Source organism: Pristiophorus japonicus, chromosome 7 (assembly GCF_044704955.1).
Source record: "Pristiophorus japonicus isolate sPriJap1 chromosome 7, sPriJap1.hap1, whole genome shotgun sequence".
Lineage (NCBI taxonomy): Eukaryota > Metazoa > Chordata > Chondrichthyes > Pristiophoridae > Pristiophorus > Pristiophorus japonicus.
The window spans coordinates 92,109,084-92,127,125 of NC_091983.1; the positions used below are offsets into that span (position 1 = coordinate 92,109,084).

Consider the following 18,042-nt stretch of genomic DNA (forward strand, 5'->3'; position numbering starts at 1 on the left):
CCACAGACACCAAGACAGAGGCTATCAGGAACGCGCCCAGGCCACAGAACGTCACGGAGCTGTGGTCGTTCCTGGGACTCCTCAACTATTTTGGTAACTTCGTATCGGGTTTAAGCACCCTCTTAGAGCCTCTACATGTGTTATTGCGTAAAGGTGAGAACTGGGTATGGGAAAAAAACAAGTAATTGCTTTTGAGAAAGCCAGAAACATTTTATGCTCCAACAAGTTGCTTGTATTATATAACCCATGTAAAAGACTTGTGCTAGCATGTGATGCGTCGTCATACAGAGTCAGCTGTGTATTACAACAAGCTAATGTTGTGGGGAAGTTGCAACCTGTCGCCTATGCCTCCAGGAGCTTGTTTAAGGCCGAGAGGGCCTACAGAATGATTGAGAAAGAGGGATTAATGTGTGTGTTCGGGGTAAAGAAAATGCAATGGGGAGCGGGCGGGTAAGTGGAGCTGAGTCCATGGCCAGATCAGCCATGATCTTATTGAATGGCGGAGCAGGCTCGAGGGGCTAGATGGCCTACTCCTGTTCCTAATTCTTATGTTCTTATGTTTATGTTCTTATCAGTACCTGTTTGGCCTCAAATTTGAGCTGGAAACCGATCACAAGCCCCTCATATCCCTGTTCACTGAAAACAAGAGGATAAATACTAATGCCTCAGCCCGCATACAAAGATGGGCACTCGTGCTATCAGCACATAACTATACCATCCGTCACAGGCCAGGCACCGAGAACTGTGCGGATGCTCTCAGTTGGCTACCATTGCCCACCACGGAGATGGAAATGGCGCAGCCTGAAAACTTGTTGATGGTGGCACAGCCCGCAGACTTGTTGATGGTCATGGAAGCATTTGAAAATGATAAATCACCTGTCACGGCCCGCCAGATTAGGACTTGGACCAGCCAAGATCCTCTGCTGTCACTAATAAAAAAACTGTGTACTGCATGGGAGCTGGACCAGCATCCCCGTTGAAATGCAAGAGCTAATCAAGCCATTCCAGTGGCGAAATGACGAGCTGTCCATTCAGGCAGACTGCCTGTTGTGGGGTAACCGCATAGTGCTACAAAAAAGGGCAGGGAGACGTTCATCTCGGATCTCCACAGCACACACCCGGGTACAGTAATGATGAAAGCGATAGCCAGATCCCACGTGTGGTGGCCCGGTATCGACTCTGTCTTAGAGTCCAGTGTACGGCAATGCAGCGTGTGTGCTTAGTTGAGCAACGTGCCCAGAGAGGCACGACTAAGTTTGTGGTCCTGGCCCTCCAGACCATGGTCGAGGATCCATGTCGACTATGCGATAAAATGTTCCTGGTGGTGGTGGATGCTTTTTCAAAATGGATTGAATGTGAAATAATGTCGGGAAGCACCGCCACTGCCACCATTGAAAGCCTGAGGGCCATGTTTGCTACCCACGGTTTGCCTGACATACTGGTCAGTGACAACGGGCCATGTTTCACCAGTACCGTATTTAAAGAATTCATGACCTGCAATGGGATCAAACATGTCACCTCGACCCTGTTTAAACCAGCCTCCAATGGGCAGGCAGAGCGGGCAGTACAAACAATCAAACAGAGCCTCAAACGAGTCACAGAAGGCTCACTCCAAACCCGCCTGTCCCGAGTACTGCTCAGCTAGTGCACGAGATCCCACTCGCTCACAGTGAAAAGGACACTTAAAACCAAACTCTCGCTGGTTCACCCCAACCTGCATGATCAGGCAGAGAGTAGGCGGCAGCAACAAAATGTAAACGATGGTCGCGCCACTGTGTCACAGGAAATTGATCTGAATGACCCTGTGTATGTGCTAAACTATGGACATGGTCCCAAGTGGATCGCGGGCATGGTGATAGCTAAAGAAGGGAGTCGGTGTTTGTAGTCAAACTAGACAATGGACAAATTTGCAGAAAGCTTCTGGACCAAACGAGGCTGCGGTTCACAGACTGCCCTGAACAACCCACAGCAGACACCACCTTTTTCGAGCCCACAATACACATCCAAAGGATCAATGGCACCACCCCGGACCAGGAAATCGAACCCATTATGCCCAACAGCCCAGCAAGGCCAGGCTCACCCAGCAGCCCTGCAGGGCCAACAACACGCCAGCCCAGCAAGGGCACACCCAACACATCAGAACAGACATTTGTACCGAGATGGTCCACCAGGGAAAGAAAGGCTCCCGAGCGCATCACCTTGTAAATAGTTTTCACTTTGACTTGGAGGGGGGGGGGAGTGATGTTGTGTATTTGTAAAGCATGCACTCCCATGTTCCGCCACCAGGGAGTGCATCCCCTGAAGTCCCAAGGGATCCCTGCATCCTTTGGGAGCACTGTATATAAGCCGGCCCCTAAGGCCTGTTCCTCAGTCATAAAGACTGAGGTCACTGTTACTTTAACCTCCCTGTGTGCAGTCTCATCTGTGTTAGAAACACAATAGACTCCACTCCATGTGATATCAACAAACGGCCGAACGCACTGGATGCAGCAAAGGCTATGGGGCCCAACAACATCCCAGCTGTAGTGCTGAAGACTTGTGTTCCAGAACAAGTCGTACCTCTAGCCAAGCTGTTCCAGTACAGCTACAACACTGGTATCTATTCGACAATGTGGAAAACGGCCCAGGTATGTCCTGTCCACAAAAAGTAGGACGAATCCAATCAGGCCAATTACCACCCCATCAGTCGACTCTCAATCATCAACAAATTGATGGAAGGTGTCATCGACAGTGAAAAGATCGAGAGAGGGTAAGAGGCCAGAAGGAGGGGTCCAGGTAGAACGAGAATTCTGAAGACGGGAGAAAGGGGGAAGACTCCTGACAAAGAAGTGGCTGCCCAGGTGAATGTGACGGAAGAAGAGCTGTTCCTGGATTATGTGTGTAGCTTATTTTTCCTTCCTGTGTGAAGTGCACTTATCCACATTAAATTTCACCTGCCTACATACTTATTTTATCCAATTCAGTCTGTAATTTCTGAGCTGTTTCCTTCGATTCTACTGCCCATCACAGTTTGTTATCATCAGCAAAGTTGATCACTTTTGCCTTGAGTTTATGAGTTTACATAAGTGAGAAACAGCAGTAGTCCCAACACTGAGCTCTGGGGCACCCCACTCAGTACATCCCCCACCCCAACAAGTCTCCTCTAGCCAATACTCATTGGTTAATACCCTTCGGCCAGTTTTTGAATCCTCACAGCTTTGAGTTTAGGTACTATCTTTCATGAGAAATGTTGTCAAATGCCTTTTGGAAGTCAAGGTACACTACCTTGTAGGGTTTTCCACAATCCATTTGGGATGTTAGTTCCTCAAACCTGTGAGGATGTTGGTCAGGCATGATCTTCCCCTTCTAAGTCCATGTTAGCTAGTAATTCCTAGGTTATTATCGTGTAAATACTCCTGATAATCAATTTCATTATTTATATGGAAGGAATGTGTAACTAACGTTACATGACAGGACAGATAACGTTGATATTTTGAATGGAATATTGTGTCATTTTAATATAATATCGTTACCTATAAGTAATTATCATCTTTGCAACAACCTTACAGAGACTCACTATGTAAGGTATTCTTCTTTTCTCAGCTGCTCCATGATGTATTTTATAGGAACAGCGCATTGCACTGGGGCTGTGACTTTGGACCATACTGAGAGCCAATTCATAGGATTACCTAGAATTTTACATCAGAGAAACAGGCTATTTGGCCCAACATGTCTATGCCGGTGTTTATGCTCCACACAAGCCTCCTCCCACCCTACTTCATCTAACCCCATCAACATATCTTATATTCCTTTATCCCTCATGTACTTATCTAGTTTTCCCTTAAATCCATTCAAAACCACACAATCTTGGAAAGCTCTCTATGGAGCAATACTCAGCCAGTAGTGTCTCATAAGTCAGCATGTGCATCTGTAAATAAATTCCAACATGGTGATGCTTTGTGAATCTGCTGCAGTATGTTTTGGCAATTTCTGTTTCATCATAAAGTCTATTCAGCAAACAAAACATTCTACTTGAGAATCACAATAGATTTTCTAATAATCCTGTTAATGAAACAATGTTGGATTGTGTTGTCAATAACAGTAACTTCTAGACTGTGAATGCAGTTTCAATGAACAGATTAGCTTTGATTCATTGTGCCGCATTTATCTCCACTCCTACCAAGTGTTAGTTTTGATTTTTCAAGATTTATCACTTTCTTATCTGGCTTATATTTTCAAACATAAATTGACAACTTGCACGAGTTGGCTGTAGAAATAATCGATCATTAATGGTATTTGTAGGTTTCTAACCATCTTTCAGTGCAGCATAAAAGTTCACTCGAACAAACTAATGTTCTTCAAATGCGATGGTTATTCAATTGACGTGCAGAATATGTGAAGTCAGCTGAGATGTTCTGATTGACTTCTGATTTTTATTGTGTAATTGAATTGGCAAAAAAGTTCTACTCAAATGCAGATCGATGTAACCTCATTCTGCATTGAGTTTGAATCTTGACCTATGTCACGTTTCACTGTTTTCTTTTGATAGGTGAAAGAGGAATGCCGTCTTCTAAATGCGCCCCCTGTTCCTCCACGGGGTACAAAAGGTGTTCCTACCCCAAGCCCACCAGTTCCACCTCGATTTGCAAAGGCCCAGCTCCAGCAAGTCCATTCACCGAGCCCTAGCCTGTCCTATTACTCATCTGGTCTTCACGAGATGTAAGTGGTTTTCAATTCAATTATAGTTAACTATAAATAATGAATGCAAATTTTGTAGGATTCTATGGGTCATTGATTCCTCCAAACTAAAGAAAACCTGTAATTTGATCCATCACCATTCAGGAAATGAATTCTCCCTTCCTTCCATTAACATTAATAAAACATATTAATCTATATGCATATATTATCCAACCAACCATCCATCTATTGTTAAAATATTGCACATATGAGCACTTCCTGTCCACAAACCTTACTTCCTGTTGTCACCATTTTTGGGAATGCTATTTTGTCAACATTTCATATTGAAGCTACCTGTATAAATATTTTATAATGGCATTTCACAATGTAACCTGTTGTCTTTCACTGCTTACTGACAAACCAATCAAATATTTCAAAACATTTTTTGAAAATAAATTGTCCATAATTTTTTCTCTGGAATTGAAATTTCTAATGTACAAATTAAGGTTTCAAAGAAAATTCAAAAAGTTACATATTTCACATTAAATGTATCTATTATATTTTTATTTGTGTCTTTTAATCCCTCCCTTTAAGTTTTTACATCTAAGCCTTGTCCTTCTATTCTCCATTGCTGTGAGGATTTGTGGAACATTTTATGCAGAGTCAGACTAGCATCATCTTGTTGATAGTTGGAAAATTAAACTATTCTAATTAATGCGAGTTGTGAGACACACAGTCATACACATATACAGATAAAGTGTCAGAGGCAGATGCACTGAGACTCATGCACAACCCCAGCACAAGACAATTCAATGTTTGCAAAGATCGCCTTAAAAACTTACAAACTATTGCTGCCAGACATAGAAACATAGAAAATAGGTGCAGGAGTAGAGCATTCGGCCCTTCGAGCCTGCACCACAATTCAATAAGATCATGGCTGATCATCACCTCAGTACCCCTTTCCTGCTTTCTCTCCATACCCCTTGATTCCTTTAGCCATAAGGGCTATATCTAACTCCCTCTTGAATATATCCAACGAACTGGCATCAACAACTCTCTGCAGTAGAGAATTCCACAGGTTAACAACTCTCTGAGTGAAGATGTTTCTCCTCATCTTGGTCCTAAATGGCTTATCCCTTATCCTTAAACTGTGTCCCCTGGTTCTGGGCTTCCCCCATATCTTGGAGCCCCTGCACTACCTTCCTTCCACTGCTCTTCCTGATGGTCACCCATTCCCTATCTGCCTGAGTAACCTTTAGCTGCAGGGTGACCAACTCACTAAACGTGCTAATCACGATATCCTCAGCATCGCGGATGCTCCAGAGTGAATCCATGCGCAGCTCCAATGGTGCAATGCGGTCTGTCAGGTGCTGCAGCAGGATACACTTCCTGCACATGTAGTCGTCAGGGACACTGGAAGAGTCCCTGAGTTTCCACATAGCACAGGAGGAGCATGACATGGGTCTGGGCTCTCCTGCCATGACTTAACCCTTAAATTAACTTAATTTGGCAACAATGCTAAAGGTTACCTACAAATAAAGGCAAAGAAAAAGAAGAAAAGCTACTCACCAATCACCAGCCAATCAGTTACCCCCTTGGCTGTGACGTCACCCTTCAATTTCTTTTTGGTTCTTTTTTGCCTTCTCTCCCTGCACCAGCTGGCCTCTTCGATCTCCCGCTGCACCGACTGTTGGGCCTTTTATAGCCCTCCCCCGGACTCCCGCACCGCCTCCTCCGATCTCCCGCTGCTCCGACTTTTGGGCCTTTATCGGCCTCCCCGGTCTCCCACGGCACCTCCTCTGATCTGCCGATGCTCCTCCAACTGTTGAGCCTTTATAGGCCTTCCTGGACTCCCACGCTGCCTCCTTGATGACTCACTGCTGCCCTCTGACTGTTGAGCCTTTATAGGCCTCCCCGGACTTCCGCACCGCCTCCTCGATGACTCACTGCTGCCCTTCGACTGTTGGGCCTTTATAGGACTCCCGGACAACATCCACTCCTGATCACATATTGTGTGTTACATGTGCACTCCTCTATTTTTTAAACCCTGTTCCCCACTGTCTCCTTTCCCCCAAAACCTTGTCCTACACTTTTTTTGGAAGCCTCTTTCCTTTTTTTAAAAATTTAGAACATAAGAACATAAGAAATAGGAGCAGGAGTAGGCCACATGGCCCCTCGAGCCTGCTCCGCCATTTAATACAATCATGGACTCAGCTCCACTTCCCCGCCCACTCCCCATAACCCCTTAATCCCTTATCGGTTAAGAAACTGTTTATCTCTGTCTTAAATTCATTCAATATCCCAGCTTCCACAGGTAGCGAATTCCACATATTCACAACCCGCTGAGAGAAGAAATTCCTCCTCATCTCTGTTTTAAATGGGCGGCCCCTTATTCTAAGATCATGCCCTCTAGTTCTAGTCTCCCCCATCAGTGGAAACATCCTCTGTGCATCCACCTTGTCAAGCCCCCTCATAATCTTATACGTTTCGATAAGATCACCTTCATTCTTCTGAATTCCAATGAGTAGAGGCCCAACCTACTCAACTTTTCCTCATAAGTCAACCCCCTTATCTCCGGAATCAAACCTAATGAACCTTCTCTGAACTGCCTCCAAAGCAAGTATATCCTTTCGTAAATATGGATACCAAAACTATATGCAGTATTCCAGGTGTGGCCTCACCAATACCCTGTATAACTAGCAAGACTTCCCTGCTTTTATACTCCATCCCCTTTGCAATAAAGGCCAAGATTCCATTGGCCTTCCTGATCACTTGCTGTACCTACATACTAACCTTTTGTGTTTTATGCACAAGTACCCGCAGGTCCCGCTGTACTGAAGCACTTTGCAATTTTTCTCCATTTAAATAATAACTTGCTCTTTGATTTTTTTCTGCCAAAGTGCATGACCTCACACTTTCCAACATTATACTCCATCTGCCAAATTTTTGCCCACTCACTTAGCCTGTCTATGTCCTTTTCCAGATTTTTTGTGTCCTCCTCACCCATTGCTTTTCCTCCCATCTATGTATTGTCAGCAAACTTGACTACGTTACACTCGGTCCTTTCTTCCAAGTTGTTAATATAGATTGTAAATAATTGGGATCCCAGCGCGGATCCCTGCGGCACCCCACTAGTTACTGGTTGCCAACCAGAGAATGAACCATTTATCCCGACTCTCTGTTTTCTGTTAGTTAGCCAATCCTCTATCCATGCTAATATATTACCTCCAACCCTGTGAACTTTTATCTTGTGCAGTAACCTTTTATGTGGCACCTTGTCAAATACCTTCTGGAAATCCAAATACACCACATCCACTGGTTCTCCTTTATCCACCCTGTTTGTTACATCCTCAAAGAATTCCAGCAAATTTGTCAAACATGATTTACCCTTCATAAATCCATACTGACTCTGCCTGACCAAATTATGCTTTTCCAAATGTCCTGCTACTGCTTCTTTAATAATGGACTCCAACATTTTCCCAACCACAGATGTTAGGCTAACTGGTCTATAGTTTCCTGCTTTTTGTCTGCCTCCTTTTTTAAATAGGGGCGTTACATTTGCAATTTTCCAATCTGCTGGGACCTTCCCGGAATCCAGCGAATTTTGGTAAATTACATTTTGATAAATTACATTTTGGAACTCTTTTTTCCCCTTCACCACCAACCCAAAATCTAACACTCTCACTCAGCATACTGAAAACTCCAATACTTCCTCCACCCCAACAAGTCATTACTCTCCCCCTTCATTACTAAACCCCAACTACCCCAGCAAATATCCTCAATACCCTGCTTACCAATTCTCATGAAACCCACAACTCCTAATTTCAGCAGACCAATTAATAATTTCTACATCCCTCCAAAATTCCTTTCAATCCAAACAAACTCTCTCACAAAGCATGTCATCTAATGTACTGTATGCATCATACTTGCTCCATGTAAAATGTTCCTGTTATGCTTAATCTATTTCTGTCATGCCTGTCAGTTATGTCTGAAGTGTACCTATCTATACTTAATGTATGTTTACCTTTGATCATTCCCTCCAGTTCCTGTCTCCAAAGTAGGTGGTACTGTAGCACTATTCTCCCTACCTGAAACCTACTCGGTCTGTCACATCTAGCACCAGCTCGTGCTGTATTGAAACGCTGGGTGGCAACTTATGGTCTTGTTAATAAGGGGGAGAGAGTTAGGGGTTATTTTGGTGAAAATTTGAAAACAGATGCTAATAAAGAGGCGTAAAAGCCAGTCACCTTTCTTGCTTCTTCTGACCTTGGGGAGGCACTGGGGATTTACAAGCAGCTGCCAATCTATGAAGAAAATTCTCCAGCAATTAGCCTTTAATTTATTCCAGAAATATCTAACATCAATTAACATTGAATTGACCGTGGAATGTGTTTATTTACAGCAAATAGACTTCATGGCTTTAAAGGAACATGCCATTTACATGCTCCATCTTGGCAGTAAAATAATACATTTCGCATTACATGACATAATGGCCCAAATTTTTCTGTATATGTAGCAGAGCATCTAACGGTGTCAAGCCGTTAGCTAGAAATGCCCTTGCAAGTTTAGGTTTTTAATCTTTTTGCATGGCAAGTTGCTGAAATTCTGAGCTGATAATGTCACAGCAAGGGAAACTGGCCATCTGGGACCTGAGAGAACAGGCCAAGCAATGGTGTACCTCCTTAACCAATCAGATTGAAGGATTGAGAACTAAATAGTGCAAGGACTGTGAAGAAATTCTGAATTAGAGAGGATAAATTCAATGTCAAATCAGATAAGAGAAATAAAGATAAAGAAAGATTTGGATTTATATAGCGCCTTTCACGACCACCGTAGGTGTCAAAGCACTTTACAGCCAATGGAGGACTTTTGAAGTGTAGTCACTGTTGTAATGTGGGAAACGTGGCAGCTAATTTGCGCACAAGCAAGGTCCCACAAACAGCAATGTGATAATGACCGGGTAATCTGTTTTTTGTTATGTTGATTGAAGGACACCGAGATAACTCCCTTGCTCTTCTTCAAAATAGTGCCATGGGATCTTTTACGTCCACATGAGAGAGCAGATGGGACCTCGGTTTAACATCTCATCCGAAAGACCTCCGATAGTGCAGCACTCCCTCAGCACTGCACTGGAGTGTCAGCCTAGATTTTTGTGCTCAAGTTCCTGGATTGGGACTTGAACCCACAACCTTCTGACTCAGAGGCGAGGTGCTACCCACTGAGACACAACTGACACTGGAGAGGGAAATAAAGATTGGATCAAGAGAGAGTAAAAAGAGACAGAAAGGAAAAATTAAAAAAGTTAAAATTTGACATTTTTAAAATCTCCAACAACAGTTATTACCTGAAGGAATGAGACTCCACACTTGTAATAGTTAATTTTCAGTGCCAGAGAGATTGACTAGCAGTAATTAACATTTATCAAGTCATTAAAAGTGTCCTTAGACTGGAATGGACAAGATTTAACTTTCTGTGGTGAGTTTAGTTTGTATCTACCACGCAAATACAGCAATGTCAATGCATTTCAATGTGAGATACCATTTTTGTGCAATTCGGACAGCAACTTTTAGATATTGGCATTTAACCGTGTATCTGCCACTTGCATGAATTTGCTGTACCATTTATGCAGAAATAATGAAGAGTGTTATTAGCCTTACTGTTATTTTTACAGCAAAATCTGAGCAATATGTGCTCCAACATACAAGTAATCTGCTAGTAAATCAAAATTTTGAATGCAGTTCGGACCAACTGAGTAAAAACCCTCTGTTTACTGATTAAAAGCATCTTGAAAAGAGTTTGGACAATCTCAGTCCAGTTCCTAAGAGTTAAGAGTTACACCACAAAATTGCCCTTAATTTGGCAGTAATTCACTTCAAATTGGTGATCACACTCATAGCCTAAGGATGACTGATGTTGATATGGTGTAGAGAATGAACGTTAAACGTGTTTATATGACAGTCCTTCTTCTGCTATGTAATGAAGCTGTTAACCTATTTATTTTGAATCCCCATTAAAATATGAACATAAAAATATCATAGCAACAAATTAAGCCTTCAGATGCTAATATTGCAGGCAGTAATTTTTACTCTATAGCTTCTAGTTCACTATTGTCAGCAGATTTGGAAATAATTATTCAACAGTTTTGTATTTTCAGAATTTATTCAGGTTTGCGGATGGGACAAATTTGTTACTGCACTCAGTCCTTCGAGCAGCTTCAACTAATTCTCCAAAAATAGGACAGTCCTACCCACTTTTGTTGACATGTTGGGGAGCATTCTCATTTTGGCAATATAAATGGACAGAAAAAAGGAAGCCCTAGATTTGGAAACAGGAAATGGTATCCTGCCACAGGACTTAAATGCCTAGAGTATTTTAAAGGGCCTGGAATAATCAAAACAAAGTTTGATTAAAAGCAGTTTACTTCCTTGGATTATGTTAGATAAGTTGACTTCAGAACTCAAAGCCCTAGGTTCTTGCAGAGGAAGTGCTGCTGGTTTAAGCAAAGCAGAGGAAGGAAGCTTTGCCTGGGATGATTAACCAGCAAAGGCCCTCAAAAGAATATGCTTGGATTCATTGAAAGGAGATGGTCAGAGCAATGACTGTCAGCTGGATGACTCACACATGGGGTTGGATATTAAGTTCGAGTTGGGGAGGGAGCAGCGGAGACTGGATTTAGGTCGGGAAACCCGGAGTAACGGGTTTCCCACAGGCTCTGCCGAGGAAGATCGTGAGTCCTGAGCCGGGGGAGATCGGAGCAGGGGGAGGAAGATTGGGAGTCCTGAGCCAGTCAACACAAGAGAACAGAGTTCAGGATGATTGGAATCTGGATGTCTCAAGGTATATCAGAGGCCAGAGCAGGAGGTGGGCGATCGGAAAGATTGGGGAGTGAGATTGGAGGCCTTGTGGAGGTGATTGGAAGGGTCATGGGATGTCCGATCATGACGGGTGTGAGAAGCAGGTAAGCTAGATTCAGCGGATAAGTGTTAAAAAGAAACTTATCACCTGGATCCAGCAGTCCGCGCTCCCTTTAGCCACCAGGTTTTCTGAGGCCTGGGAAACCAGACTGACCGGGGTTAAATTTTAAATGGTGGTTAAATGTGAGGCTTCCAGCCTCATTATAATATTTAAATTGCCAACCTGCCTCCTGTGCATGGGTTGGTTGCCAAACCAATCCCATCCCGCCTCCGTTAAAATCGGAAGTGGGCAGGTTGGAGTTGGGATTCAGATTTTTAGCATTTTAACATCTCACCCAACCCACCCATTTCTGAGGGGCAAGATTCCCCTCATGGCAACTCAGTGCTGCAAAATGTTTAATGACCTAACTAGGTTAAGAAAGGTAATAGAAACTAGCCACATCGTTTATGTTAAGAAGTACAGATTTGTTAATTATTTTAATAAAAACTGTGTTGGATTGTCGCCGATGTAGCATCTATTGCGTCATTGACCAACCAGGGCACTTGCCACTGCGATTGCAGCATAGACTTCAGAATAGCTGTTTAGGTGTGTTCCAGCAACTGAGGCCACCCAAAAAGTCTAGTATAATGTCATGCTCCTTAAAGTGTTTGAAGGGATTTGTTATTGCAATGCTTCCACATTTCTGTGAATCCTATCCTATTCTGTTATCTGTGTATAGTACACCTACAACAAATACACTGCTACTAGCAGATGAAAAAAAACCTCCGTTGATAGTACAGTATTATGGTGTTTTAAGTTACATTCACTTAGTAATGCAAAGTGCATTCAAGTCAAATGATGCTAACATGAATGGCCAATTTAATGACAAATGGACTTTCCTTAATATTGCAAATTCAATTTTGAAATGCTTATGTCTTGTCTTTTCCGCGTTTGTGCTTCCTGTTGTGTACATTAATTATTTCTTATAAGTGCTTTAATATGACAGGCAATTTCTCTGACTGCCTATGGACCTTTGAATCTTTGGCAATTACTGTCATAGTTTTCACTGTCGGACATAGGGGTTTATTTCCCACCCGATGCTAATTTTAATGCAGTAGTAGTTTCGGGCATTTGTTGGCATTTATGTGGTTCACAAATTCTGATAAGTTTAATTTGTTTACACAGATAGAGTAATCATGTTGCCATAGTCAGTTATTTGGGGAGTAGATACAATAAACAGACCTTCCTTGCAATACATTATGGGCTATATTTCCTCTGTTTAGAAAAAAATAAATGGAAATATGTCTTTAACGTGATTGTGATTGTGATTGTTACCATGTTTGAAAAAAATGTCAGCCATGCATCTGTAATAATGAACCTTTAATGCTTCCCATGCAGTGAACCAGTACATTATACACTGAGTATAAAGGTTCCTTAATATATCTGTGGCATGCACAACATTTGTTGAGAATGACACAACAAAATCTGACAAAGGCCAAATTTGCAAGCAGATCCTGAATGTGTTGGTAACTATTGTAATGGAGAAAAGTTCTATTTTGATGAGGGAGGAGGTCCTCCAAATATACAAAAGGTGTCAACAAGTGTGAGAGTTTGTGACTAAAAACGTCAATGTAATCCCAGTGGTTCAGACCAGTCAATGAAACTGATTGACACAATTAATATTTTACAGAATTTCTCACTTTATGGTCTAATGCTTTAAAGGTTGGGCCTAAATTTGCTGAAGAAATAACTGCGTGTGAATGATGCACATTGTTATTAATGCGCAAATTGGCCAGCAATTTGTGTTGAGGAAGAGATACCACGTAAATTGCGAATCACTGCAAGTTGCTAGCTGGTTTTCGCGGTTCCACCATTTGCTTTGTGAAAACGATATCTCGCACTTAACCTCCCTGTGATTTTTGTGAAGTTGCTGAATTTTCACTTTAATTGCCACAGAAAGTTGTCTCAAAATTAATAGCATAAATACCCTTTTAACAACATGAAAATTGTAAATGACTACCAATCAACTTCTCTGGTCTAGAAAATGAACAATTAAAAGTGTGGCGTCTCATTCCTTCAGGTAGTGAATTATTGTTGGAGATTTTAAAAATGTAATATTTAAATGTTTCTTTTCTTACTTTTCCTTTTTGTCTTTTTTCTCTCGCAATCCAATCTTTCTTCCCTCTCTTTATTTCTCTTTCTGTACCTGATTTGATATTGAATTCACCCACTCTAATTCACCCTCCTTCTCAGTCATTCCTCTGTTTATTTCATAATCCTTAAATCTCATTGGCTAAGGAGATACCCTGCTAGTCCCGTTGTTCACAAGGTTCCAGATGCCTCCCATGATCAGCTTGCGCTTCCAGTGACTGTATGCAGGGACAAATCCAGCCACCAGGGCATGCTGTGAGATGCCCCACTTCAGCAACTTTCAAAGTGTTACCTTATAACAATGACAATCAAAATTTCTACAAGGAAAGTTTGGTTGTTCAATTTAATGCAAAAATTAGGCTTGCTTTTGAACTAGAATACAACACTACCAGGTAAACTTATAATTGGGTGTGATTATTTTGCAGCATAGTATAATGAAATTGTAGAAATTGGGATCCTTCCCAGGATCTTCCCAGAATGCAGTTTTACATTTTGAATTGAATGTACTTGGTATATCCATGGTTACTTTGCCCGCTGTTCATTGTGCTCATGCTTCATCTTTTTGGTTCATGGTGGTAGTTCCATTAAATAGTTTTTTTTCGCAGTGTGGTAATAATATTTTAGAGGATTAAGCCATAATTGTAATGCAGCCTTAATATTTTTCGTTCTGTTTTCAGTTCTGGAACCCGCAGTGGCAGCTGTTCGCCATCCCCAGACTCGTATTCCCTCTACTGTTACCCATGCACATGGGGAGACTGCAAGGCTACAGATTCTTCCAACCGTCCAATATCAGGGAATATTTCATCTAATATCCAGAACGTGCAGACCTCCTGGTCGGATCCATGGGCATATTCAGATCAAAGTGCTCAAAGTGTGATCAGTGGGCGATCTACACCGCAATTATCTGGAGATGCTGTTTTCAAAAGTTACTACAGTTGCCCTCGACTGAAAGCGCCAAGTTCTCAGAAATGGTTTGCCCCTTTTGGGGCGTTGAACCCTTTTGCCAATCCTAGTTACTCATCTAGTCCATCAGCAGCAGATTGGTTGGAATCTTCTGATCATCACAAGTCTCCATCTGCCACATCAGAGCATTTTGATCCTTTTGATCTTACGGTCAGCCGTAGTACTTCTCCTGATCCAGGCTCTGTCATCAATTCCGGAGACTTAAGGTACAATCAGGAATTTAGAAACTGTGCACAGGATTCTTTGTACAAACAGACTGAGAGCATATCTTGTCCAGTCCCACCACCACGGCCTCCAAAAGTCTGTGATTCAGATAACATTATCATCAGAAGTACAGCTTCTCTTTCTCCTACCATTGTGAGAGGTGCCGAGGGTGGTGTCACAAGGGTCTATCTCACGCAAGGCGTTATAGAGGTCCCTCCGGTATCATCTAGGAGTAATACAGACATACCTGTCTCCCATCCTTCATCTAATACACTAGGTGTGCCCAGATTAAATGGTAGTGGTTTATACTGGCACCCACCATCTGACCTATCTTCTCTTTCAGTGGAGGAAGTCTCCAAATGTCTACGGTTCATAGGCCTTTCAGAAGATGTGGTGACATTCTTTGTCCGTGAGCGAATTGATGGAAACATTTTTGTTCAGCTGACTGAGGAAATTCTATCTGATGATTTTAAACTCACGAAACTGCAAGTGAAAAAGATCATGCAGTTTATTAAAGGATGGAGACCTAAGATTTAACCTGATTCTTTGTTTAGTCAATTTGGTTAAGGTTTAACTCTTTAACTCATAGAAGAACATTATGATAATTTGAAACACCTCTAGATGTTTAAAAGTGTCTCAGAACATGTTTTGCCATAGAAAATACAATTTATGTAGGTTAGTGTGAAGAATAGGTGTTAGCAAAATGTAATAACTGTTGTTGCAGACATTGTACACTTTAAAAATACTATCCTTCCCTTTCTAGTTATGGGAAGTGTTACACTGAATTTTGTAGGAACAAATATGAGTTAAAGAGTTAAATCTTTTTGAACTGCAGTCAATGCTGCCTTATTGGAGATAGAATAGTCTTCAGTTTATGCAAGCATCAGGCTATCTGTTTCGTCAAGCTCCATATGTTTTCATGAATGTTTAAAATGCTTCAACAGTGGAGTGCTGAAATGCGATTTCCATTGCTTCAGTTTTTAATCAGTTAACTGCTATGGTTTGTGGTACTGAGGATGAATTAGATTAATGGTGACTAAGTCCCTTCTAACATTTACTGTACTAATAAAGCTATGGAACACCATTTAAAAAAGCTTTTTTTATTACCCATATAATTTTTCCTGTACTTGCAGATCCCTCCCCTACCTCCCCTTCAAACAAAAATAGAAAGCCCAGGAAAAACATTATAGATAGCAAAGTAATTCTTGTATGGCATGCGGTTATTGTGACAACTAAAAGGAAAAATAAAGCACACATCTGTGAAGAAATAAACAGTTGCCCTTTTCCATAGTACACTGCATATGCCTATAATTTAGCACATTGTTTAAGTCAGTAATTTGATCTAAAAATGTACTGTACTAATCACCACTGTCTTAATAACTGTCTAGTCTGTTATTTGTGGAAGACAACTCTAAATTATACAGTTTAATGGCTATGGCTTTTCCAACTAATTTTTGGGAAATTTCTGTGTATGTATATTTATGGACAAGCAAATTTTCTCAATGTAGATGTTCATGTTGATATAATTTTCTTTTTTAACAATGCAAGTTGATAATACTATAATTGTACTGAAATGCCCAAGATTATGCATAATTTAATCTATACAAATCAATACAGAGAATAGAACACAAAAACAAATAGCATCCATGTATGATTTTGGTGTTTTATTGTGTGAACCTTTCCACCTGCTATTCTACGGGAAATAGTTGTTGTACCTGAGCTCATTTTATTTTCCCAACAGTGAATCAGCGTTGGCCATCTTATAAATTGTTAGATCTCTTAATTTTCAATGAGATGCGAATTCCGGTTGTAGATCTTTAAAATAATTTTATTCTGGCGGCTGCAACAAGCTCTGGCCTTATGCCAGGTCCTTTGTCCTTCTGAGAACACATGGCAAAAATGGCTGTTCTTATCCTGGATCAATTTATAGAAATGAACTCGCCTTCTTTGACCTTATTGGCTCAATTGATATATTCTTAACCCCTAATTGGCTCACTGCCAAAAGTCCTGAAATGTCAAGTTGATTGATGACTTAATGCAATGTGCTCACTAGCACATAGACATGGGGTCTGTGTTTTCTCAACTCTGTAGCCTGTTTGAATTCGCTATCAATTGCCCCTTTGATTCTTTCACAAACTGAATCATAAAACATCAGGTGTCACTGGTTAAACATTCTACAAAATTATTTCATACATGTTAATAGAGTTTCCTTCTAAAATTTGTTGATGTGTTTCGCCACATATCCGGACTAGTAGCTTCCACACAAATTTACATCAACCCGAATTCCATCATGGCCAGAATGGAAGTCTGGTTTTAGTAGGTTAATTACCCTCATTCCAATTTAATCCAATTCAATATCTTAATTCAACCAGTAAACAACCTTCCTTTAAGCATAACATACCCCTGTGCCATGTACAGACGGTCTGCTGGGACCTGCAAGGTGTCTCACCTGCGGGACAGTAGCTACAGCCGCCTGGTTGCAACAACATTTAATCAACATAAACAAACAAAATAAAAGTAAAATAATTACAACGAATAGAATTAAACCTTCCACCAATGAAGTTCCTATTGAACCTAGCCATTCAGTGGCTCCGCTCCACAAAGTGAATGATGGGGGTTGCTTAAGTTTTTCTACCTCCTTTTGGATATGCTCGGCTAAGTGGGTAATTTCTTCGGAGCTATCTGGGATATATGTGCAACACTCAGTTCCGAGTAGGGTGCAAGTACCTCCCTTTTCAGCCAGAATGTAGTCAAGGGCCAGTCTTTTCTGTAGAGCTACTGTGTGGATTGCGACCATTTCTGCATTGATTTTAACGAGGGCCTCTGAAGTATCATTGGCTACCCATTCCACAACGGATGCCATGTTAATGGATTCCCTTGCCAGTTTGGCGGTCCCATACCTGGGGATCAAAATGGCAAAGAACCTCTCTGTTTCTGTGATAGCTCTCTTAGGACGGTGTAGATGTTCTGACAGTGACGTTATATGATACATATATGGCACAATATAGGTTAAATAGCAGGATCCCGTCCAATTCTGGGGCAGCCAAGGGTAGGCCTTGTGGCAACACACCCAATAAGTGCCATTATAGGCAATGAATGTTAGCTGTTTCTTTCTCAGCAACACTCCGGGGCCTGTCCAGGCTTTTCCATCTGTTTTATTCAGAATCCCTGTTA

At 41.6% G+C, this 18,042-nt stretch overlaps 1 protein-coding gene across 3 annotated transcripts in view; it reads left to right on the top strand.

The window, feature by feature from the left end:
- The window catches only part of gareml (GRB2 associated, regulator of MAPK1-like), a 287,623-nt gene extending 271,204 nt beyond the window's left edge, over positions 1-16,419 (top strand). For all 3 annotated transcript variants that reach the window (XM_070884410.1, XM_070884411.1, XM_070884412.1), the window contains 2 exons: positions 4,529-4,698; positions 14,379-16,419. In XM_070884410.1, the coding sequence (XP_070740511.1) occupies positions 4,529-4,698; positions 14,379-15,405 (1,197 nt within the window). In that variant the 3' untranslated portion in view covers positions 15,406-16,419. The remainder of the gene's footprint in view (positions 1-4,528; positions 4,699-14,378) is intronic.
- Positions 16,420-18,042: the final 1,623 nt, after the last annotated feature.